Genomic DNA, 24,567 nt, shown 5'->3' on the forward strand with positions numbered 1-24,567 from the left:
GAAAGTTACAGTAAAAATCTAATTTAGTTCATGTAATCAATTGCAGATTAGAAATACAGATATGCTTCAAGTAATACTACTTATATTCTCTTCAGCTTACTGCAACAGTCAAATGTACAACTAGGTTAGAAAAGTTGTTAATTATGATTCGGGGTAATCAGACAGGACAAGTCTAGGTTCATTATGCCCTAGTAATAAGTGGATATATTTACAATGTGTATGTGCATATGCATGGGTTAAATAACATAAAATAAAATAATATTTTCATTAATGTGAATCTAGGGCATTTACCTGGTATAACAGGAGACGTGACTGGTTTTGAATCAGGTGTTATGTGACTGGATGTAGCTACAGGAGTGGCTGAAGAAACATCTATTAAAAATATGATTAGTTGATAGAACATTAGTATTAACTGCTTAAAAAAATTAAGTATAACCAAAGTTTCTTACCTGTTACAGTCTCTGTTGGCAAAGTTTCAGGTGGTGACATAGTTGTTCTATTTGGATCTGGATGAAAAAAAGCAATACATTGAGTTTTGTGCAATGTTTAAATATGCAAGTTATATATGTTTTATATTGCAGCACAGAGATTATCAACCACCATCTAGTACTTAGAATGTTTCACGTAGAGATTGTGTACATGCAGATATATTAATGTTTAAGGCATGTGTAGAGATTACTTGACTAGTGATCTCTATCTTACACAAAGAGCTTGGGGTTTGAGTTTAGGTATTTGGTTTTGGGTTCAAGTTAGGGTTACCCAGAGAGGTTTGAAATGTCATGACATGCAAGGAATTTGCTATGCACACATTCTCCCAACATTACAAAATGTCTGTGATTCTTTTTCCTTGCAATATTGTTGTTTGGGGGAAATTCCTGGTTAGAACCAACTGTAAAAGAAATTAAATCTTTGAAGCTTACCACATATGGTATTATTCTTCCAGTGTCCAAGAGAAACCCCTAAAGCTTCACAGGCTGCTGCATAAGACTTTAAGGCTTCACAAAGAAGGTCATCACTTCCTCCAGTGCCACAGTAATCAAAAATGCAACTCTCAAAGTATTGGTTTGGTCGTAGATATTTATGACATGGTCTGAATGGACCATTAACATCTTTTAGAATCCAACACTTTCCTTCAGCCTCTTGTTGTAAAGTGGGTGGGCATGTAGGAGGAGTTGGAGGAGTAGAGTCACATCTATAAGCAGAAAGAGCCAAGACTAGTTAAAAATGCAATTTTAAAAATAATTGTCCTGCTACAAAATTTTATTGGATTCCAATCTGATTTAAAGACTATTGTAAACTTCATTCAAGTCTAAATACTATTGTTCTTTTTGAGGCAAAGTATTTTCAATATGCACTTTCGTGCACTATATACAATTAATAAGTGACAATAAATCTCAATACTCCATAAAGTAAAAATGTCACACTGAGGGCAAGATTACAAGTTAAGCTATATAAAGCTATTGAGGCATATTTATCAAGCTCCGTACGGAGCTTCATGCCCCGTGTTTCCGGTGAGTCTTCAGGCTCGCCGGAAACAGAAGTTATGAAGCAGCGGTCTTTTCCCCATAGACATCAATGGGGTTGCATTACGGCGATCATCATTCCGCGATCGCAGGTGTTACTTTTTTTCTGACACTTTCTCTCCATTGATGTCTATGGGGGAAAGCATGCACGAGTACATAAAGTCAGGTCTTGGATTTTGTGCGGTATGGAGCGTATCGCACCGTACCACACAACAAAAGAAGGTTTTTACATAACTTTTAATGGCAGTGCTATGGAAAGTGCGATAATGTGATAGCGTAAAACTTGTAATCTTGGTGTGAGTGAGCAACTACTAGATATAATTTCACTTTGCATGTTTACCCAAGACAATGTACATATATTATTTTTAAAATAAATACTGAAACAAAATTTTTAATAAATTATAAAAAAACATGCATTAAATATAATTTTTACATTAGTCAGCAACATAAAAATACTCACATCCATTCGTCATCCGGAACTCTCCAACTGTTACCGAAGTCGTTAACATTAGTCACTACAGTGCCATTGGGAATTGTGAAATCATCATGTCTGTCATCATTGTATGTCCCACACAATCCACACAGTGTCCCTTTATATATTTCTAATACTTTGACAAAAAGCTCATGATCACCATTAAACTGAAGTTGGAGACCAAAGCTTGTAGTAATAATGACATACTGACCATTTTGTACAATATCTATTCCGGACACATTAGCAGGAAGAGTAACTGAAATGTTGTTAACCTGAAAATAAGTTTAACATAACAAGTTAATTTTTTCCTAACAAATAATGCATACTTCATATTAAAGATACAGTAAATTGAAACATAATAATTGAGTAAAAGAAGCCATATTATGTACTGTTATCAAATAGTTAAAGTATGTTGAGAAGATTATAAATAGTCATTATTTTGTAAAGAAAATAATATAATTATATTATATCTATTACTTACATATACAGAGTTGCCTTTGTCAAGTAAGATGTGCACCCCATCCACAGTGAGAGCAACAGAATTGATTGCAGTCCAGCTTTGGGAACCTCTGTGTTCATTACGTGTAGTGACAATAAAGTTGTTTGTTGTATTGACACATGTCTCAGCCACTGTGTAATTACAAGATCCTTGGAAGTGATGAAGTGTCCCATCAAAGGTTGAATAATGAGGGTCACCATAAATGTGACAAATTGCAATGCTTGGTCGGTAACAACCCAATGAGCCATTTTCAACTTTGCATATTTCACCCTCAGCACAAGACACAGGAACACAGACCATGTTGTTGTTTCCTTGACATTCACACCTGTTTTCACAGTTATCTTTTAGGAAGCTTTCTCCTTTCTAAAAAATAAACAAACAAACATATTTTTTTTTTACAGTTTTATTTATTAACTTTATATGTTAACACTGAATTCCACTTACATCATAATATGTCTCATTATACCAACATCCACAGTTGGACTTAGAAACACAAGTCCCTCCACTGATAACATATCCCTCATCACATTCACAGCCTTCGGTACATGGCAAACTACAATTATCCGGAGCATTTGGTTCAAGACATGTGACCGGGCAGGCAGATGCACAAGCATTGTAATGGCTATTGAGTGGGCATTTGGGTTCTGAAATTAGAAAGTTAGCAAGATCACTAAGACAGTTCAAATAAGGATATGTTACTTATTAGTCTAACAAAATAAATATATTATAGTAATGTATTATTTGGTAAATACCTAGTATTCAATAAAAAAAATATTCATGATTCAGATAGAGCATGCACATTTAAACCACTTTCTAATTTACTTCTATTATAACATTTTCTTTGTTTTCTTGGTATCCTTTGTAGAAAAGCAGGGACTAAAAGCTCAGGAGCGTGCACATGTCTGGAGACGTATATGGCAACAGTTTAGCAAAAATATGATCCAGTTGCAAGATCACTAGATGGCACCAATATTTCCTGCAATGAAATGCTCGAGACACCTACCTAGGAATCCAATCAACAAAGAATATTATGGCAATAAAGCAAATTTGATCATAGAAGTAAATTGAAAACTTTTTTACAATTGCGTGCTCTGTCTGACTCACAAAATCATTCTTTTTGGTTTCAAATCCCTTTATTTATTACTATACTTGTTACTGTCATTGCCTTATTATAAAACATGTACATGTCTAAATAGTTTGTATTAAAAATACAATTACTTAGCTTACATTTAAATTAACAATATACTGTAAATACAAATATAATTGCATTGCTTTCTGCAAGATTAAAGTATCTTTCATAATGTAGGTCTTAATTTACAACATGGTTAATAAATGTAGGCGCTGTAATAGATATTGTAACAATATTTACCACAGTGTGTGATGTTTCTCCAGTTAATTAAAACTCCTTCTTTCTGACAAGCATCGGCATAAGCTGATAACAAACTGCACAGAATATTTTTATCACCATCCAAAGCACAAAGGTCGAACATGCAGCTTTCAAAGAATCCTGAGGGGTTGACCACTGAATGACACATTTGGAAAGGACCATCTTTACTTGTTAAGAGACCACAGAATCCATCACTCTTATACAGCTCTTCTTTTTCTGGTGAACATGGAGGCAATGGTGTAGGCTCAGGGTCATCAGGATGACACAGGGGATCGCCATCATCTACAATCCAGCTGTGACCTAGCTCTTCAGAGTTCTTAGCTTGCTGTCCATTTGGCATCATGAAGTCATCTTGCTTACGGTTGTTAAAGTTGCCGCACATTCCACAAGTTTGTTTGGAATAAGTACTGGGAACCTTTACTTCTACTGAAGTGTCAGTGTCATAGGAGACTGTCAATCTGAAATCAGTCTCTAGAGTAACATATTTCCCAGTCCACCTCACCTTTACGGATCCTCCAACTAAGGTCACCGGAAGTGTGGTCCAGATGTCATTGACCTGTGAAAGATCATATCAGAAAACAAATACTCTTTGAACATCTAGTTCAAGATATGTAGCTTTAAACATTACATTTTACTGTTTACATTAGCTTTACAATATTCCCAGCCATATAGATGACTGTATTTTATGTTTTGTAACAATTTAAGAGAATTTCAATCATTTTCAATTCACCTAGTATTCAAAACAAATAAGCTTTTTTGTCTTTTTTAAGAACATTATATATTCTTGTAATATTTTTCTCACTTAAGCAACATCCGTTCGTGTATATAATGGTATAAATATGTTGTCTTCTGTTCCTCTTATTCCCTCTAGTTACACATTTTGGGCCAGATTACAAGTCGAGCGCAAAATATCGCTTTAGCTAAAGCGATATTTGCTTTCCACTTAGTAATAACAGAGCACGTTAATGTGCGCAGGTATTACAAGTTTACAACAATGCACATGCGAGCTCACGTGCGCATTGCTGGGAAGCATTGCGCTCATGAGAGCATGCTTCTATGGGCTCCTATAGGAGACTCATTCTGATGCCGTCACAGACAGTAGTGCAGTGATGGTCAGCAGTTAGTAAATATATATATATATAAATGACTATTTTCATATATATTTATGAAAAGTCACTTTTCAGAGACGACTCCCAACAACTTTAATGCCTCAAAACTGCCTAGTGCAGTTTTTTTTTATTTAAAAAAAAAAAAAAAAGATATCTTTTTTTTTAAATAAAAAACTATATTGCCCTCTATTTTAAGGTAATTTGGGGCACTTTTAGAAAATTAACCAGAGATCGGATCTCTGGTTAATTTTCGTATGGATAATTGCTACCGCGAAGTCGCAGTAGCAATAACCAGCTACTTGTAATGGCTGGTAAATTTTTCAGGCTCCCACAAATGGGCAAATGTGCCCATTTGAGGGAGCCCATAATTTAGGGCTCCACTTGTAATCTAGCACTTCATTGGCATTATCCAAATATATATCCATCACATTTTAATTTTATGTTAAACAATGAAAAGTTATCTACTTACCAATACTCGGTTTCGTTCATGTCTCAGAATTTGTACTTTTTGATCATAAACTTCTACCAAGACCTTTTCCACAAACGACACTGATGGATCACCACGATGTTCATTCTTTGCCTCAACATTAAAATATGGAAGAGATGTTGAAATATTACAGGGTTTTGCCAGCGTATAAGTACAAAGTCCCATAAAATTATGATTTTGTCTGTCAAATGTGTCATAGTGAGGATCATTGTGGACTCTACAAATGCCGTATGTATAGAAATAACAACCAGGAACTCCATTTGTTATACCACAGTACTGGTTACTTGGACATGATGCATTGGAGCAGACTATACTGCTGCCAGGGGATGGACATGTGCATCTTGAAGAACACGTGTCATCTGACCAGAACTCTGACCCTACTGGATAATGCTTATCTCCTTCCCAACATCCACATTTGTCACTTGGAACACATTTGTTGCCATTCAGAAGATATCCTGGGTCACAGATACATCCCTCAACACATGGAAGGTTGCAATTAGATGGTGCTCCTGGGTTGGCACAAGAAGCTGGACAGGCAGTGCCACACTGCTCATAATGACTGTTTGGTGGACATTGTGGTGCTGTAAACAAAGAAATATAATTCAAGATATTAACACAGTTAAAAATGTTGTTTTCAGAACCAATTCCCTTAGTTTCAGACTAGTGTATGTAATTGCCGATATTCACCACCTGAAAGACTGTATCTGAATATAATGCAACAGAAGTGTGAAAATACACCATTGTGTACAATATACAAATAAAATAAATAAAGAGAATAAATGTGATAAAAAGTACAGTAAAATACTATATTATGACCTTCGAAAGATGTCCTATTTACAAACTTCCATGGATCAGTTGAAAGTTTTGGTTACAGTGAAGGGATGACCTCAAAAAACAGATAAAAACTTCCATTGTGTAATACTGTAATAATCAGGTGAATTTCAGGTGGATAAAACGATACATTACATTAGCTCTAAGTATTGTGCTCAATAAAGGAGAAAATCCAAGTACTGCTAAAAGGTAACCAATTTATTAAAACTGCCACATGTGTTCAATCAAAACAAATCACTCAGGGGTTAAGATAATCTTAGCCAAAAAATTGTTAGCCAAAGATTGCTCTTGATATACTAAGGAAACAGAGTCCTATGTGTAATGTCAGCTTGGTATTTCCAGAAGTGTCCGATATGAAATTTCGGCCCCTCATGGTGACGTAATGGCATAAGTTCGCCTTCCAGCTTTGTCAAGTATAACATTCCATTGCAATCCTGCTTTATTTATAGTCCTGTCTTCTCCTCAATTGATCACAAAGTCCAAGCATACATGAAACTTAAATTTGCAATGAGTGGGGAAGATTTGTTTTATTATTATTATTATTATTATTATGTAAATCTTGAATTTCAATTTTCATATATTCTAATATTTTTTTGTTCCAACAAGAAGTAGATGCATATAAATAAATAGTATATTTATTATTGCCATTATCAAGTTGTGAGAAAAATAAGTGTATAAGGGCTAGATTACAAGTGGAATGCTAAATTATCGCACGCCAGCAAACTGACAAATTTGTCCGTTTGAGGGAGTGCGATAATTAACCAGCCAGATCTATGGTTAATTTTATAAATGTGCCCCAAATGCCCCCAAAATACAGTCTAGTGTATTATATTTAAAAATAAATATAGCAGTGTCTTTATGTTTTTAATAAAATGACTGCACTAGGCTGTTTTTTCAGGCTAAAGTTGATGGGAGTGGGATGTTCGAAAACAAAAAAGGCACTGAAAAGTGCCTTTACATTGCGGTCTATGGGAACTGTATGTTCCCAGTAAATATATATGTAAATGCTTATATACATATATACATATATATTTACAGTATGTGTTAATATGTGTATATACTATATACTATAATCATATACATATATATTTAAGTTTGCTACCGTCGCTGTGCTACATACTCCCTTCGCTAAGTGATGTTCTGATGGCATGAGAACGAGGCTTCCATAGGAGCCTGTAGACGCGCGCTCTAGTGAGCACAATGCTTCTCAGCAATGCAAGTGTGAGGTTGCATTAGAATGGCTGAAAACTTGTAATACAAGTGCACATTAGCGTGCACTGGTATTACACCGTGGAGCGCTAATATCGCTTTCATGAAAGCGATATTAAGCGCTCCACTTGTAATCTGGTCCTAAATGTTTACAATGTTTATAAAATAGAAATACTCAATGAAAAATTTAAGTTTCAAGTTTGCTTGGAATTTGTGACCAATTGAGGAGAAGACAGGACTATAAATGAAACAGGATGGCAATGGATTGTTATCCTTGACAAAGCAGAAAGGCGATACTTATGTTGGATACTTGCGCCATTATGTAACCAGGAGGGGCAGACTCATATCTCATATCATAACTCATATCAGACACTACATAAAATCTATTAAAAAGCAAAAATATCTATTTGTAAAACTACACCAGTTTTATTTGTAAAAAAGAACACCAGAAAAGTAGTAAAGATTGACCTGACAATTATGTTCATGAGAATGCTTTTTACCTAATTTAGACAACTGTTTTTTACTGAATTAGGTGTGTTTCGTTTGTAAATTTGTATTAATATACGATACAAAGAATTAAATTTTGTTTACATCAAAATCCCTAATTATCTATGCAACAATTCACTTTTAATTGAAACAGGTCTGTCAGAAACATGATGACAACTCTATGGGGCCTATTCATTATGTGTCTGTCCGACATGATCCGATCAGCGAATCATGTTCGACAGAAATCGCTGAATGCGGAGAGCAATACGCTCTCCGCATTCAGCATTGCACCAGCAGCTCTTGTGAACTGCTGGTGCAATGCCGCCCCCTGCAGACTCGCGGCCAATCGGCCGCTAGCAGGGGGTGTCAATCAACCCGATCATATTCGTTCGGGTTGAATTGACGCGATGTCTGTCCATCTCCTCAGAGCAGGCGGACAGGTTATGGAGCAGCCAGAAACACGGGGCTGGCTTCAAGCTCCATACGGAGCTTGATAGATAGGCCCCTATATATTATAAGAGCTTAATTATCCAAACTTGTAATACCTAGTAGCCATGTAATTTTAGTATATAAAAATAGATAAAGCAAAAAATATTAATCTTTCTTTATCATTCACAATGCTGCACAAAGGAATATTAGATTTTTGTAGCCGTTTTGCTATATTGCTATTATAATTCTATTATAATTCACCTTGTTTTTTCCAATTAAACATGTATTTACACTCAATTACCTGAAATGCCCGGAGTTGTAGTTGTCACTGAAGAACCAGATGTTCTAATATCAGATGAGGTACCTGAAATAGTGGAAGCTATGGTCCCTGGTGTAGCAACAGTTGGCGTCTCTGAAGTAATGTCAGTTAGAGGGCCTGAAATGGTCGATGCCGTTATCCCTAAAGTAGTAGCAGTTATAGTCTCTTTAGTAATATCAGTAATAGTTGTGTAGCTTGCAGCTGTTGAGGCTGAGGTGCCTGTAGTTATGTTCCGTGAAGTAAGATCAGTTGTCTGACTTGAAATGGTTGATCCTGTGGCACCTGAAGTAATAGTAATTGTCATCCCTGAGGTAATGTCAGTAATATATTCTGGACTTGTAGAAGCTATGGCCCCTGACGTAGTAGTAATTACAGTCTCAGGAGTAGCATTACTCGTTTGATCTGAAACTGTAGAAGCTGTGGTCCCTGAAGTAATGTCAGTCGTATGTCCTGAAATTAAAGAACTTGTGGTTAATGAAGAAATTGATCCAGAAGTAGTGTCAGTTGTTTGACCTGATATTAGGGAATCTGTGGTCTCAGAAGTAAATCTACCTGTGTGGTCTGAATTTGTAGAACCTGTGGTTTCTGAAATAGTAGTTTTTGTGGTCCCTGAAGTAATATTATTTGAGATTGTAGAAGCGAGAGAGCTTGAAATAGTAGTTCCTGAAGTAATGTCAGTTGTATAACCTGAAATAATGTTAGCTGTGGTTCCTGAAGAACTAGATGTGGGCCCTGAAGTGATATCAGTTGTATGACCTGACTGTATAGAAGTAGAGCTTCCTGTTACAGCTGTATGGCTAATAATTGTGGAAGCTGAACTCCCTGAGGTAATGTCAGTTGTGTGACCGGAAACTGTAAAATCAGTGGACTCTGAGGTAGTAGTAGTTGGGCTCCCTGAAGTTATGTCAGTTGTGTAGCCTGAACTAATGGAATTTGTGGTCCCTGGTGAAGTAGTTGCTATCCCTGAAGTAATGTCACTTGTATGACCTGAAATTGCAGAATCTGTGGTTGTTGAAGTGGTAGCTGTGCTGGTCCCTGAAATAATGCTAGTAGTGTGTCCTGAAACTGTAGTGCCTGTAATACCTGATGTAGGAGTTATGGGCACTAAAGTAACATCAGCTGTGTAGTGTGAAACTGTAGAACTTGTGGTTCCTGGTGTTGTTGTAGTTGTGATTCCTGAGCTAACATCACTTGTGTGGCCCGAGATTGTAGAAACAGTGGACCCTGAGGTAGTAGTAGTTGTTGTCCCTAAATTAATGCCAGTTGTGTGGCCCGAAATTATAGAATCTGTGGTTGCTGAAGTAGTAGTTGTGCTGGTACCTGAAATAATGCTAGTAGTGAGTCCTGAAACTGTATTACCGGAAGTACCTGATGTAAGAGTTATGGACCCTGAAGTAACACCAGCTGTGTGGTGTGAAACAGTAGAATCTGTGGTTTCTGTTTTAATTGTAGTTGGGATTCCTGAGCTAACTTCACTTGTGTGTCTTGAGATTATAGAAGTAGTGGAACCTGAGTTAGTAGTAGGTGTGGTCCCTGATGTTATGTCAGTTGTGTGGTCAGAAGTAATGGAATATGTGATTCCTGATGCTGTGGTTCCTAAGGTAATATCAATTGTATGACCTGAAAGTGTAGAGGTTGTGCTCCCTGAGGTAATGTCAGTTGTAAGATCTGAAATTGTAGTTGCTGTGGTTGCTGAACTAGTGGTAGCAGTGGTCCCTGAAATAATGCTAGTTGTGTGGCCTGAGACTGTAGAACCTGCAGTACCTGAGGTATGAGGTATGGACACTGTAAGGTCAGAAACTGTAGAATCTGTGATTCCTGAAGTCAAAGCAGTTGTTGTTCCTGAAGTAGTATGAGTTGTGGTCCCTGAAGTTATATTAGTTGTGTGGCCTGATACTGTAGAAGCAGTAGACCCTGATGTAGTAGTTATTGTGGTCCCTGAAGTAATGTCGGTTGTATGGCCTGAAATAGTGGAAGTTGTGGTCCCTGAAGAGGTAGTTGTAGTCACTGAAGTAGTAGCTGTCCCTGAGGTACTGTCAGTTGAATAGCCTGAAACTGTAGAAGCTGTGCTTCTTGAAGTACTAATGGTATTTGCAGTTCCTGAAGTAATATCACTTGTGTGGCTTGAGATTGTAGAAGCACTGGACCCTGAAGAAGTTGCCCTTGAAGTACTCTGAGTAGAGGAGCCTGGGGAAGCAGAGACAGAAATAGGGGTAGCTGTGGTAAATTTCAGTTGTGTTTCTAGTAGAAACAGTTCAAGTGGTGGTGCCTAAAATAACATAAATTAACATAAAACCTTCCATATATGCTTATTGGATAAACTGCATTAATTATTACTATGGACATTTCTGTTCTGTTGAAGTGTAATTTCTTTAAAACCTTCTTTGCACTGCTACTCCCTTATATCTATATTTTGATAATTTGATGAATAATAGGTTTGCACATTTTTTTTTTGATACTTCTGATAAGCTTTGTGGAACCACTAGATTTTTATCGGAGATAAAGCACGGGGATACCCAGAAGTTTTAACTAATTGTCAAGTAATACAATCAGAGTCGGCTCCAAGGGGAGACATTGACGGGCAATGCCCGCCCAAATGGAATGCTGTGCCCCCTCAAAAAATATTGATACAGGGATGCGCAATTTCTATTGCCCGATTCCCGGGACATATAGTTTTGTGCACCGGGCATGTGGTTTCTTTTTACATTCAGCCCTGCTGCGGGCAAGCAGACCGCAGGAGGGCTAAATCTCTTTTTTTTTAATTGCTCTTTTAATAGCGCCCAGCAGGGGGTGCAGCTGTAGTGTGAGAACTTCAGAGCAATAAAAGAAGACTGCATGCAGAAAATTGTTACAGCCTGCGCGCGGGCTTCTGTAGAGTTGAGAGGGCCATGTGACCTGAAATGCAGCATCAGCTGTGATCTAGGGAGGCCAGGTGTTAAACCATTTTGGAGTTTGCTATAACTGCCATCTCACACTTCAACCAGGTAGACTGTGGGGATTAAAGATATAAAGAGGTGTGATACTAGAAGAGTTCCAGGATGCCTGTTTGCCATGAAACAGAAAACAATTTGAAGGTACTGCATGTTACTTCTGTGTTTGTTAACTGGACATATCTATATGTGCATATATGGGACTCCATGAATTATCCCTCTGATTGAATTCAACTTTTTTGGTGGCAGTTTGATTCTAGCCTAAACCTTTGAAATGCACATGATAAAAGTTAATAAATATGATGAACTACATTTTTGTGGTATTGAGCTTTTGACTTATTAACCTCTTAAGGACATATGACAGAATTTTTCAGTCATAAAACAATTGAGCAAACTGAAAGCTGTGTCCATAAAGGGTTAAGGGATGTTCCTTTGATATTATATGTGTTTGTTATTGCTATATTGGAATAATATTGAGGTAAAATCCTCTCATGCTGCATTCCCTTTCATTAATTGGTTATGTGTTTCTTTCTTTATTAATTGCTAAATACTTACTATAGGGTCTGCAACTGGGTGATAACATATTATATGAATTGTTTAATCAAGTTTAGAGCCTCTCCGTTATTATTAGTGTATTTGTATGTACAATATATGTGTGTGTGTGTATATATATATATGTGTATATGTGTGTGTGTATGTATATATATATATATATATATGCGTGCCCCCTCATGAAAAAAAATGCCCCCCATTTCATTCGTTCTGGAGCCGACCCTAAATACAATGAAATATCAGATAGGCATTTTGGCAACAATATAGTTATTGAGAGGCATCTTTAGTACTAGTTGTGCACATGGCAATGAAGATAATCACCCATATTGTGTTGATCCCAGTACTTATTCAGCTGAGCCTCCTATATCATTGTGCGATTTGTGTTTAGAATCATTGGTAATCCTTATTAGGAGTAGAGTGCTTGTCTATGTGTTTGTTTGTTTTACTTATTTTTTAAGTGTATGTCTTGCTTTTAATGATTAGATATTTAAAATTAAAGTCTTAAATATTTTAGGCCTCCCTTACTTTCTTCTTTATATTTTTTAGTTTTGACACACTAATTACTTTTGAGTATGTGTTCCAGTAACAATGTCCTTTTCTTTCTCTTTCTTATTTTGATAGAAGTATGAGACCCCAGATTAGAAGAAGGGGTTCCCTCTTCCCAACTCAAGTCTCTTACCCCTCTGTGTTTTATATGGAAATGGCGGCTCTAAAAGTCCGCCCTCCCCTCCTCAAACACTTATGATCACCTGAAACTATGATGGTTATGGGACAATAATTTTAAGCACAAATTGTCTTTTTTCTCCGTAGGTTCGACTATACAAAATGTAATTGCTTTTGCATAGTCCTATGTTAGGGGGTAGGACTTATATTTACATATGTATATGTATTCAATATACATATTTGTGATATCCTGCACAGCTAATGTGATCTATAGAAACTGCAAAAAGCCAGAAATCACAACTGGAACATCGAGCAATGGTGTTTAGCAAAACCTTTATTATAATCTTTACGCACTGTGTCATGTTCAGAAGTGTAACTTAAAGGGACACTAAACACAATTCTTTTCTTTGAAATTCAAAATCATCTGCCCTGTTTTTCATGTCTTGCATTTTTTAAGTAAAATATCAATAAAATACATTTTAAACTATATTTTTCAGATGATTGATTTTTTTTTAAATATTGAGTATCATTGCTTGGTTATTGCATGTTGATATTTAAAAATAATAATATATTTAATGAACCATGAATAGGGTAAATGCACAGCTAAAACACATGCTGTATACATGAATATATCACTATATGCAGATCACAAAACTAGTTGATAATGAAGAAATTAAGTAAAAACTGGCACATTAATGATTGTAATTTTTTTCTTGTTTTATTAAGTAAATTAAGTAAAAATAATCTCCTTATTGTCTCATTATTCAAAACTGTGAGTCAAATTGTAAATTCATTTACTGGTAGGTTTATAAAAGCAAAATAAATAAATGCATTTAAATACTAATTATTAGTCATTATTCAAAACCACAAGTGATGAACATGCACAAATAGCATTAATAAATTGTGTAATGGATAAAATGGAATGCTGGATTAAATTTTATGCGGTTTGCAACAAATAGTAAAAATTATTGATGACATATATAAAATACTGGGAAATAATGAGATATCAAAAAATATAATTATACAAAATAACTGACCTACTGCAACTGAAGATGCAGGTTTTTGAGTTGAAACTGTTCTTATGGTAGTTTCTGAAGTCACTGGATCTATTAAAAAAAAACAAGAATGGGGAGAAGTTACAAATCTGATAACAAAGGTGATGCATCAGTGTTTACAAATTATACCATTGCATAATTATTAGAGACAAATAGGAGGATCATTACAAGTTGCTGTGTTGAGAGGATATTTCAAAATTGCATAAATTGAGGTAAATTAAAAAACTCACATCCAAGGTGAATAATTACCATTTGTGTATAGTCATTAATAATTGCAAATTGCTTGATAATTACTTCTGTGTAACAACAGTAAATGAATACCATTTAACTGCAGGGAGGTTAAATATATTTCCTATCATATATTAAATAATTATTATTGTTTTAATTTTTTTAATTATTTGTTTTTTTAGAAATGTAGGACATTGCAATGAAGGAGGGACTGGACTAGATGTTGTTGATGCTGTTCTTGTTGTGGGACTGGGTACACTGTTGGAGGTGGTAGAAGAGGATACGCTTGTGGAGGCAAGTGGATATACGATGGTGGTGGTGGAAGGGGATACATTGGTGCTGGTGGGAGGATATACACTGGTGACGGCAGGAGGAGATACACTGGTGACGGCAGGAGGAGATACACTGGTGGTGGCAGGAGGAGATACACTAGGGGTGGCAGGAGGATATACACTGGTAATGGAGGGTGAAGATATGCTGGTGGTGGCAGGAGGAGATACACTGGTGATGGCATTAGAAGATACACTGGTGGTGGCGGGAGGAGATACACTGGTGACGGCAGGAGGAGATACAATGGTGGTGGCAGGAGGAGATACACTAGGGGTGGCAGGAGGATATACACTGGTAATGGAGGGTGAAGATATGCTGGTGGTGGCAGGAGGAGATACACTGGTGATGGCATTAGAAGATACACTGGTGGTGGCGGGAGGAAATACACTGGTGACGGCAGGAGGAGATACACTGGTGGTGGCAGGAGGAGATACACTGGTAGTGGCAGGAGGAGATACACTGGTGACGGCAGGAGGAGATACACTGGTGGTGGCAGGAGGAGATACACTGGTGGTGGCAGGAGGAGATACACTGGTGATGGCATTAGAAGATACACTGGTGGTGGCGGGAGGAGATACACTGGTGACGGCAGGAGGAGATACACTGGTGGTGGCAGGAGGAGATACACGCAGGAGGAGATACACTAGGGGTGGCAGGAGGAGATACACTAGGGGTGGCAGGAGGAGATACACTAGGGGTGGCAGGAGGAGATACACTGGTAGTGGCAGGAGGATATACACTGGTTATGGAGGGTGAAGATATGCTGGTGGTGGCAGGAGGAGATACACTGGTGATGGCATTAGAAGATACACTGGTGGTGGCGGGAGGAGATACACTGGTTATGGTTGGAGGATATGCACTAGTAATGGTGGAAGGAGATACACTAGTGGTGGCAGATGCTGAAGAAACAGAATCTATTAAAATGAAAAATTATCATAAAACATAATACATATATTGTTAGTGCTGTTGTTTACAATTAGGTGTTCTTGCAAACATTTATACATGTATTTTAGCATGATTCCGCTGAGTTTTCACAGTATTTAAATCCTTGAGATGAGTCAATTATCGCAAAGTAAATGATGCTGTTATGTTATTGATTTTCCTACAAATACATTCATAAGTGGCATTGTTTTAAAATCATCACATAAAATCATTTAGCACAATTATAGTTAAATAAAACTAATTACCTTTTGTTGGTGACGTTACAGGTTTCTGTGTGGAAACTGAAGCAACTGTAGATTTTGAGGTCACTGGATCTGTTAAAATAACATACATTTTTTTTGGGGGGGAAACAGATAAAAAAGGTGAATAACTATAATTTATTGCAACAAATAAAAAAATATATAAACAGACATAAATTAAAATCCTCTGATACTATTAATTTTAAATAAGCTGAACTAAACCTACATTTAGTTGTAGGTGGACGGGTTTGCAAGTAATGAACTTGTCTGCCTGCAATCGTCACTTGTGATTCTGCATCGCATGATGAAATTTATCATTGCACAAGATGTTTCTTGTGCAACGCCACCCTCTGATCTAGCTCATCCAATTGCGCTATAGAAGGGCATGTCAATCACACGGAATAAATGAGTATCAGGGTGATTTACCCACCTCTGAGGTAGCAGAGATGCAAAAAAATCAGTTTCTGTTTTTTAAATATACAGAATTTCGGCAGGCTTCCTCATGTAATTTATTTTATATTATATTAAATTCACCTAATGAGGGTGGGACTGGACTGGGTGTGGTTGAAACTGTTGAGGCACTTGGGAGATTGACACTGCTGGGAGTGGGTACACTGGCGGTGGCACGTGCAGTGGTAACAGTGCTGGAGGTAGATGTTGGAGGACCTGGACAAAAAAAAAAAGAATAATAACAGTACTTTTTTATTAAAGCAAATGATGTATTTACGGAGGCTAATGCTTAGCTTAAAATATTCTTGGATGTTTTTTTAATATGATTTGACAAACTTATTACAGGCTACAGAACCCCTATAGAAAGTTTCATATTTAAAAAGTTATGATACAATTTTCAGTTTCTGATTAAAAAGAAGAGACATTTTCTTAGAGCTGTAGAATGTTCTTAGTAGATATACTTTCTAATTCAGACTGTTTTAATGTGATCACCATAATAGAAAAACGTTTACATTCATATTATGCAAAACTTATTTAAAAGGAATCTAACCACGATTATAATTTAATTTCAAAACTACCCAGAGATAATTGTCTGCAAAAGCAAACATTAATGTAAGTTTGCAATGGATAGCCTTAAACCAGTCTAACAAACATTTTAATATAAAAATGAATTGCTCGTTTTTAAAGCAAAGAACCTTAATTTGTTCTTCTTTGCATGACTTACCTACACAGTACCCTGGTACAAGAGAAATGTCATCTATAGCTATATCACTGCGTTCAGTTTCACCTCTAGTTCCGCTAATAATGATCTGTCAAGAAAAAGAACAAAATACGGAGGATATTGCAAAGCCTTGAATGAGCCTGTTGAGCCTTTGGATATAAGTGATAGTTCGACTTACTGTTCTTTTGAAAGGTACACTTTGAATTGGATTTATTTTTATCAGTGTCAAGAAGATACATAAATTAATTTCACAGGCTTTGCATTAACAAACACACAATTTGTCTAATTTTAGCCAAAAAGGTCCAATTTAATTTGCACCTCTATTGTTCAGCATATTAAAGGGATATGAAACCCAAAAGTTTTATGATTCTGACAGAAAATACCATATTAAAAAACTTTCCAGTTTACATCTATTATCAAATTTGCATTGTTCCTATTATATTCTGTGTTGAAGAGATACCTAGGTAGGCATCTGGAACACTACATGACAGGAAATAGTGTTGCCATCTGGTGCTCTTGCAAATGGATAGCATTCTTGCAAAGCTGCTGCCATATAGTGCTTCAGAAATGAGCCAGTTGCTAAGCATACGTCCCAGCATTTCAACAAAAGATACCAAGAAAATTAAGACAAAATGATAGAAGCAAATTAGAAAGTCTTTTTAAAAAAAATCACGTGCTCTATCTGAATCATAACCCTTTAAAAAAAGTGTAAGTTACAGAAAACCATTTACATGATCACTAACAAAATAATTCAATTTTCTCTAAGCTGCATAAAAAAAGAACTTCTTTGAATATGCTATATGCTTGGTACCAAGCTTCCCATACATTCCTATATCATGAAACTGATCAATAATGGGCTGCTGAATCTGAAACAAATGGATGCCGGTAGGCAAATAAAATACATAAATAACATGCCATTGTTATGCATTGTAAAATGATTCATTCACGTCATAAACTAAATTAAGATTTTCAATGGACAATGGTGCGTTATAAAAAATGTTTATCCATTTTGACATCAAAATCAGGTTACACTCAGTTTAATAACAGTTCTGCTGTTAATATATTCAACAGTTAGTATAATATCAATTTCTCTTTTCCTAAATAATAAACCTTGTGGCTTAGATTACAAGTGGAACGCTAAATTATCACGCGCCCGCAAGCAGGCAAATTTGCCCGTTTATGGGCATGTAATTATTAAACAAGTGGCTGTTTGGAGGCGGAGCCTGACCACGCTGGAAGATGGTCGCACACCAGGAAGGCTCCAGCTTCTTTTACTGATATAAAGCACTAAATAGCATCAATGCACCCTAAATTAACTTTATTTTTCTAATGCCTGACCTAGCCTAACAAGAAGCTTCTAACAGAGGTATCTTCGAAACCTGAGCTCCATCATCATCGCAGCCGTTTGAAAGCCGGCACATTTAAGGCGCCAATCTCGATGGCTATCCTTCTCTGCTTTATTTAGCTAAGATAAGGCCCCAGCAGCTCCCCTAAATACATAAGGCGGTTTCCTCGACGAAGAATCTCAAAATTCAAAGACTACATACCCCACCAGAAGAACCTGCTTTTCACCCGGAGGGCCCGTTTCTCCTTTGCTGCCGGAACGCCATAACCGCTTCACGCAGGCACCAGGATATAGGGGTAACGGACTTAAGCACCAAAGCCTCCAACCTCCCAGCAAACGTCCCGACTAGCCGAGGGGGTCGCCACTAGATACCGATCTTGATGCCACAAGCGATTTACCAACGCACAGGATCCACATCGGAAGAGCCGAAGCTGGTAAGCCACATTTTATTTGGGCTGGTGCGCTTTGCAGAAAGGCGCACGGAAGCCAGTGCTGTATTGAGGGCGCAGAGTGGGGATCCAGCAGTGATTGTTTCTGCAGCCTTATTGCCCCCTCGACCCGATCTTGATCTACTGCAGGCAGTATAGCCCAACTTAGAATTCTCGGGAGGTCGAATCCATACAAAGCGGCAAGCAGCCTAAATATACATTTTTAGCAAAGGGCCTTGCGACATTAATCGCATCTACATTTGACCTCAACTACAAACAGAGCCTGGCTCAAACATTAAAAGACTGCCAATATTAGTATACGAGAAAAGGGCTCAAAGAATATAATTCACAGCGTGACATAACATGTGCTGAGGATGCCTTTATAACTGGCCTAAAACAAGGCCGAAGCGGCAAGGATACTGGACAAGTATAGTTATTGTACAGCTCTCAACTATTTACTCATTGAAAGGGTATGCCTAACAAAAGGAACAGCAAAGCTGAAAAGATAGCTGCTACTAAACCTATGAGCCATTACCTTAGGCCCCTAGACCCCACAAAAGAAGCACATAATCCCAATATGGACAGCTCTCAGGACGATCCTGCTCCCCCCACACCACACTATACCGACAAACATCCCCAGTTTGTCACTAAGGATGACATTCACCATTTATCTTCTAAAGAGGACATCCAAGGAGTGCTAAAAGAGATAAGGAGCCTCTTTGGGGATCTTAAGAAAGACTTTTCCGCACTGGAGAACAGAGTCTTAAAAATTGAAAAGACTTCTCACGACAACGCAAATTCAGTGAAGCAGCACACTACAGACCTACAAAACTACGCCGATAACTTACAATATCTGAATGATAAGCTGGAGGATATAGACAACCGGGGACACAGAAACAACCTGCGTTTCCGAGGAATATCTGAATCTGTCACCCCACAGAATATTGAAGGTTACCTGCAAGCATTATTTCGAATTATCAAAGATTCACCATCGTCACCTGAGATCCCCATAGAAAGGGCCCATAGAGCCCTCCGACCCAAACCACCAAACAAAGCACCTCCAAGAGACATAATAGTAAGATTTTTAAGTTATAAAGACAAGGAGGACCTTCTTCAGAGGGCCCGCAAGAAATCACCTATCACCCATGTTGGAGAAGAGATCCAGGTTTTTTCTGACCTGTCTCCTGTGACACTGCAAAAACAGAGAGATTTGAACCACATCACTTCAGTCCTACGAAGCCATAGGGTTCCTTACAGATGGGGTTTCCCGGTTTCGATCATTGCCACTAATAACAATAAAACCTCAATCTTTAGGCCTTGAATGGATCACAAAGAGTTTTTTGAGAACCTGGACATTCAGACCTCTCTCCTTAACAGACACCAGGCAGGACGGTCATCTCCACCTCCCTGCCCACCAAGTGACCGTCCCGAAGGCGCAACGTGAGGGTAAAGTACTGTCAGACTTGCTGTGCTCAGGTTTATTATTCAGTATCTCCCTTTCTTTTCTTTTTATGATCCAGAAAGAGTGACGCTAACTATAATATGACTATGTAGCTGTTAAATGTGTTCACATGTTATACTTACTGTTCTGATACCTGACTCATCTTATCACCTAAATATGAATATTTTCTCTCGGGACAATATACTTGCCTCTCAGCGACAGGGACAGGAGTCTCTTGCCGCTGATCTGTCACAAAATTCTCCCGCTGTGACCCAGTAGGACAGATACTTCCACATATGTTACCATACAAGTCACTTAATGCACTTAGTCGTTATTTATGTTCTTTTTCCTCATTACATATGTTCCAGTAAAGCTGAATGCATTATTCTCGAGTTAACTGTTTACTCACTGTTGGATTTCTGTAAGTATTTAATTGATTGAAATGTTTAGAATGTTTAAGCTGAATGCATTACCCTCGAGCTAAATGCTTACACAATGTAGGATTAATCTGGAGACTTTTGTCTGTTAACAACTGAGGTATATTCCCGGGTGTAGACAACACCCCAGCCTCCACATGCTAACATTTTAGAACATTTAAAAGCTAAACAAGGCCCCTTCCTTTAAGCCAGGAAAGCGATAAAATATCTTTTATCAGATTATAGTCCCGCTAATCAATTACTAAGAACCTTTTTTTTTATTAGGGTCTATGCATGTGATCACAAGAGCCTCCAGCTATCATGCCTGTGAACGCATGCACCACATCCCAGAGGGGTCATACATACACCCGCTCAGGCCCCTTAACACGAGAATTAGGGCCGAAGACTTAGTCTTTCCATCTGTAGTCTCATTTACTCTAGCACATTATGTATAAAGGCCGGAGTCCATTAAAAACTCCTGTAGATATGTCCTGATCCCGCAAATCTAAGAGCGCACTAGTTTCAATTTAATATTGTTAGACCTAAAAGGATGGATAGCCTGCATAGAACTTACCAGATGCCTCTCCGTCATTCTCTGATACATTTCTTGGGCTGGTCTGCACTTATATATTGTTATGCTATAGGAATATTTTTGTTTTACAATAACTTACATCAGTAGAGGGGCTTTTCCCCTAATTTAGGATTGTTATAAGGTTTTTGCATATATAATTAACATCAGTGGTAACCTGGTTTTTGTGTCTAATCTGGTTGCTACTATTACGCTCTTTCCCTGCTATTCCCTTTCTGATATACACTCATTTCCCTCTCTCCTTCTTAATTACACTGCTCTCTCTCTAATTTTCCCCCTATCTTAAACCCTTGCTTTCTCCTTCCCCCCCTTTTTTTTTTTTTTTTTTTTTTTTTTCTACATTCAAATATGACTACACGCTATAAATCCAGAAGGTTTTTTGAACACTCAATTAACCTCACTACTATTAATGTAAAAGGCTTAAATAACCCAGGGAAACGCTCCATAGCATTCAAGGAGCTGAATAAAATACAGAGTCACATAATCCTGCTGCAGGAAACTCACTACAAAAAGGGAAAAGAACCCAAATGGTGTAATCCCCAATACCCGTTAGCTTATTTTGCCTCGGGCCAAACTAAAAAAGGGGGAGTAGGCATTGTTTTTCACAAAACAGTCCCATTTAAGTTGACGCACATTGAGAAAGACCCAAACGGTAGATATCTCATTTTAGTGGGCACACTTTTCGGTCACTATCTTACACTAGCCTCAATTTACTCTCCCAATCATAATCAAGATTCCTTTTTTAAGCAAACCTCTGATGTCCTCTTGGAACATTCTAGGGGTATTACATACTTAGCGGGGGACTTCAACATCGTTGCTGACCCCACAGTTGACACCTCCCGGGGGGTTTCCTGTACCCCCATATCCACGATCAAGCAAGTAAATGACACACTCAAAAAATTAACATTACACGACATTTGGCGAACTCTACACCCAACCTCTAGGGACTACTCCTTTTACTCTATCCCTCACAACAGCTATTCCAGGATTGATTACATTTACACAGACTCATGTGGACTCTCACTCACCCACCACTCTACCATTGATCATATCACTTGGTCAGACCATGCTCCTGTCTCCTGCTCCATACTCTGGCCTGACATACCAATAACACAAAAAAACATGGAGAATGGATGACTCTATACTAGACAACCCCATAATCTTTTCCGACATACATAAAATCATGAAAGAATATTTTGAAATTAACAGCCACCCTCCCTCCTCACATGCCATTGTCTGGGAGGCACATAAAAGCGTTATTAGAGGAGCTATGATTAAACACAAAGCATTTCTTAACAAGCAATATAGAGCTAAGTACTCCGATTTACAAACAAAGATCAGTGCCTTGGAGGTCAAACATAAAACAGACCCCTCATGTCTCACTACAAGCAATCTCTTAAAAGAGACAAGAATTGCTTTCCAAAAACATCTAACAGAATCACATCAAAAGTCTGCACTACATTTGAAACAACACTACTACGAAGGTGGTAATAAACCGGGCCGTATTTTAGCCAGAACCCTCAAAAAAAGACAGCTTAGTACTTATATACACTCCATAAAATCTCCTGATGGCCACACTTTGCACAGCAGCGATCAAATAGCCTTGGGGTTCCATAGATATTATCACTCTTTATACAACATACACGGTCAAACCTTGGAACCTGCACAAACAACAGAGGCATCCCAGCATGAATCTTTTGTAGATTCATACCTTAATAAACTAGAACTCCCCTCTCTGTCTGCAGAGGATGCTGAGTTCATGGATTCCCCGATTACCACTGAAGAACTTTTCGCTGCCATTAAAAACTGCCCAAATGGAAAGAGTCCTGGCCCTGATGGATTTTCATCAGTTTACTATAAACGTTTCAAGGAAACCCTAGCGGGCCCACTTCTTGACCTATTCAATGGTCTCCGAGAGAACCCCTCCTTGTCCCGGGTCCTCTTAGAGGCCCACATAACGGTTCTCCCCAAACCGGGAAAGACACCAGACAACCCTGGCAACTTTCGACCAATTTTACTTATCAATTCGGACATGAAGCTCTTCGCAAAAATTTTAGCAACCAGGCTAAACAAATATTTACCAGAACTAATAGGTAACGATCAAGTAGGTTTTGTCCCAGGACGAGAAGCTAGGGACAACACTATTAGAGTAACACAACTAATCAATCATGCTAGGGTTTCGGGCCTCCCGTTGGTGCTTTTCTCCACGGACGCAGAGAAGGCCTTCGACAGGGTCAGCTGGGCCTTCCTGCGCCGGGTGTTAGAACAAATGGGATTTGGTAGGTCCTTTGTACACTCTGTTTTCGCCCTATACTCCAACCCCAATGCCAAAATAAGAATCAATGGCACCTTATCAGAAACCTTTGATATCAGAAATGGGACCAGACAGGGTTGCCCCTTGTTCCCCCTGTTGTTTGCCCTATCTATAGAGGTCCTAGCCCACATAGTGCGAACTTCCCAACATATTAGAGGTATAAAGGTAGGAGACACCGAGCATAAGCAAGCGCTCTATGCTGATGATGTGTTATACACATTAACAAATGCTTCTGAATCTCTTCCAGCACTCTTAGACGTCCTTAAGGAATATGGGAAAGCCTCCAACTTCTCTCTGAACTTACACAAATCTGAACTCTTGAATGTCACCACATGTCCCAAAATAATACAAAATCTACAGCTTAAATTCCAGATCCCCCTTGCCACGAATAAATTAAAGTACTTGGGCGTCTTCTTAACCTCTGACCCCACAAACCTATTTAAATATAACTACATCCCGCTTAAGAACGACATAGTATCAGATCTCTCCTCCTGGAAAAGTAGATATATATCATGGCTTGGCAGAATAGGGGTTATTAAGATGAATATCTTACCCCGAATTCTGTATCTTGTCCAGACCTTACCCATCACTCTCCCTAAAGGTTACATTGCTCAATTACAGAGAATCATAGAACAATACATATGGGCTGACACCAAGCCTAGGATTCCTAGGCACACTATGTATTTACCAAGAGATAGAGGTGGGCTAGGCCTCCCAGATATCTCTCTCTACAAAAAGGCGATAGGCCTACAGAGGATAGTTGAATGGGCGCAAAACGGGAAACACAAAGCCTGGATTGAAGTAGACAGACAAATCCTCAAAATACATAATGTTAGCACATTGGCTTGGTTGCCGCCTTCTCGACGCCCCAGCATAATTAAGAACTACCACCTATTGGCTGAGACACTTAACATTTGGGACTCTTCCATTGCAACATCCACTCATATATCTTCAAGGCATTCCCCTCTCACACCTATACTTGAAAACTCTGAAATTCCTTACCACAAAATGGGCTACCGGGGTCTCACACCATATAAACTGAAAGAAGGGTCGTCTTCGGAGTAGTCGAAAATGGGAAAATAATCCCGCAGGACACACTTAGGGACGCTTACCCCAAAATTTTCTCTTCATGGCTACACTACAACCAACTAATACATTTCATAACTGGCCACT

General features: G+C 38.1%; 1 protein-coding gene across 1 annotated transcript in view; it reads right to left on the bottom strand.

Annotated features, from left to right (window-relative positions):
* The window catches only part of LOC128657509 (IgGFc-binding protein-like), a 182,156-nt gene that overhangs the window by 48,459 nt on the left and 109,130 nt on the right, over window positions 1–24,567 (bottom strand). Inside the window, 13 exon segments of the mRNA XM_053711876.1 lie at window positions 292–372; window positions 450–506; window positions 921–1,192; window positions 1,984–2,267; window positions 2,477–2,857; window positions 2,939–3,138; window positions 3,864–4,437; window positions 5,460–6,058; window positions 8,734–11,020; window positions 13,938–14,002; window positions 16,225–16,356; window positions 16,865–16,949; window positions 18,613–18,843. Of these exon segments, the coding sequence (XP_053567851.1) occupies window positions 292–372; window positions 450–506; window positions 921–1,192; window positions 1,984–2,267; window positions 2,477–2,857; window positions 2,939–3,138; window positions 3,864–4,437; window positions 5,460–6,058; window positions 8,734–11,020; window positions 13,938–14,002; window positions 16,225–16,356; window positions 16,865–16,949; window positions 18,613–18,843 (5,248 nt within the window).

The sequence above is a fragment of the Bombina bombina genome, chromosome 4, assembly GCF_027579735.1.
Source record: "Bombina bombina isolate aBomBom1 chromosome 4, aBomBom1.pri, whole genome shotgun sequence".
NCBI classification, from domain to species: Eukaryota; Metazoa; Chordata; class Amphibia; order Anura; family Bombinatoridae; genus Bombina; species Bombina bombina.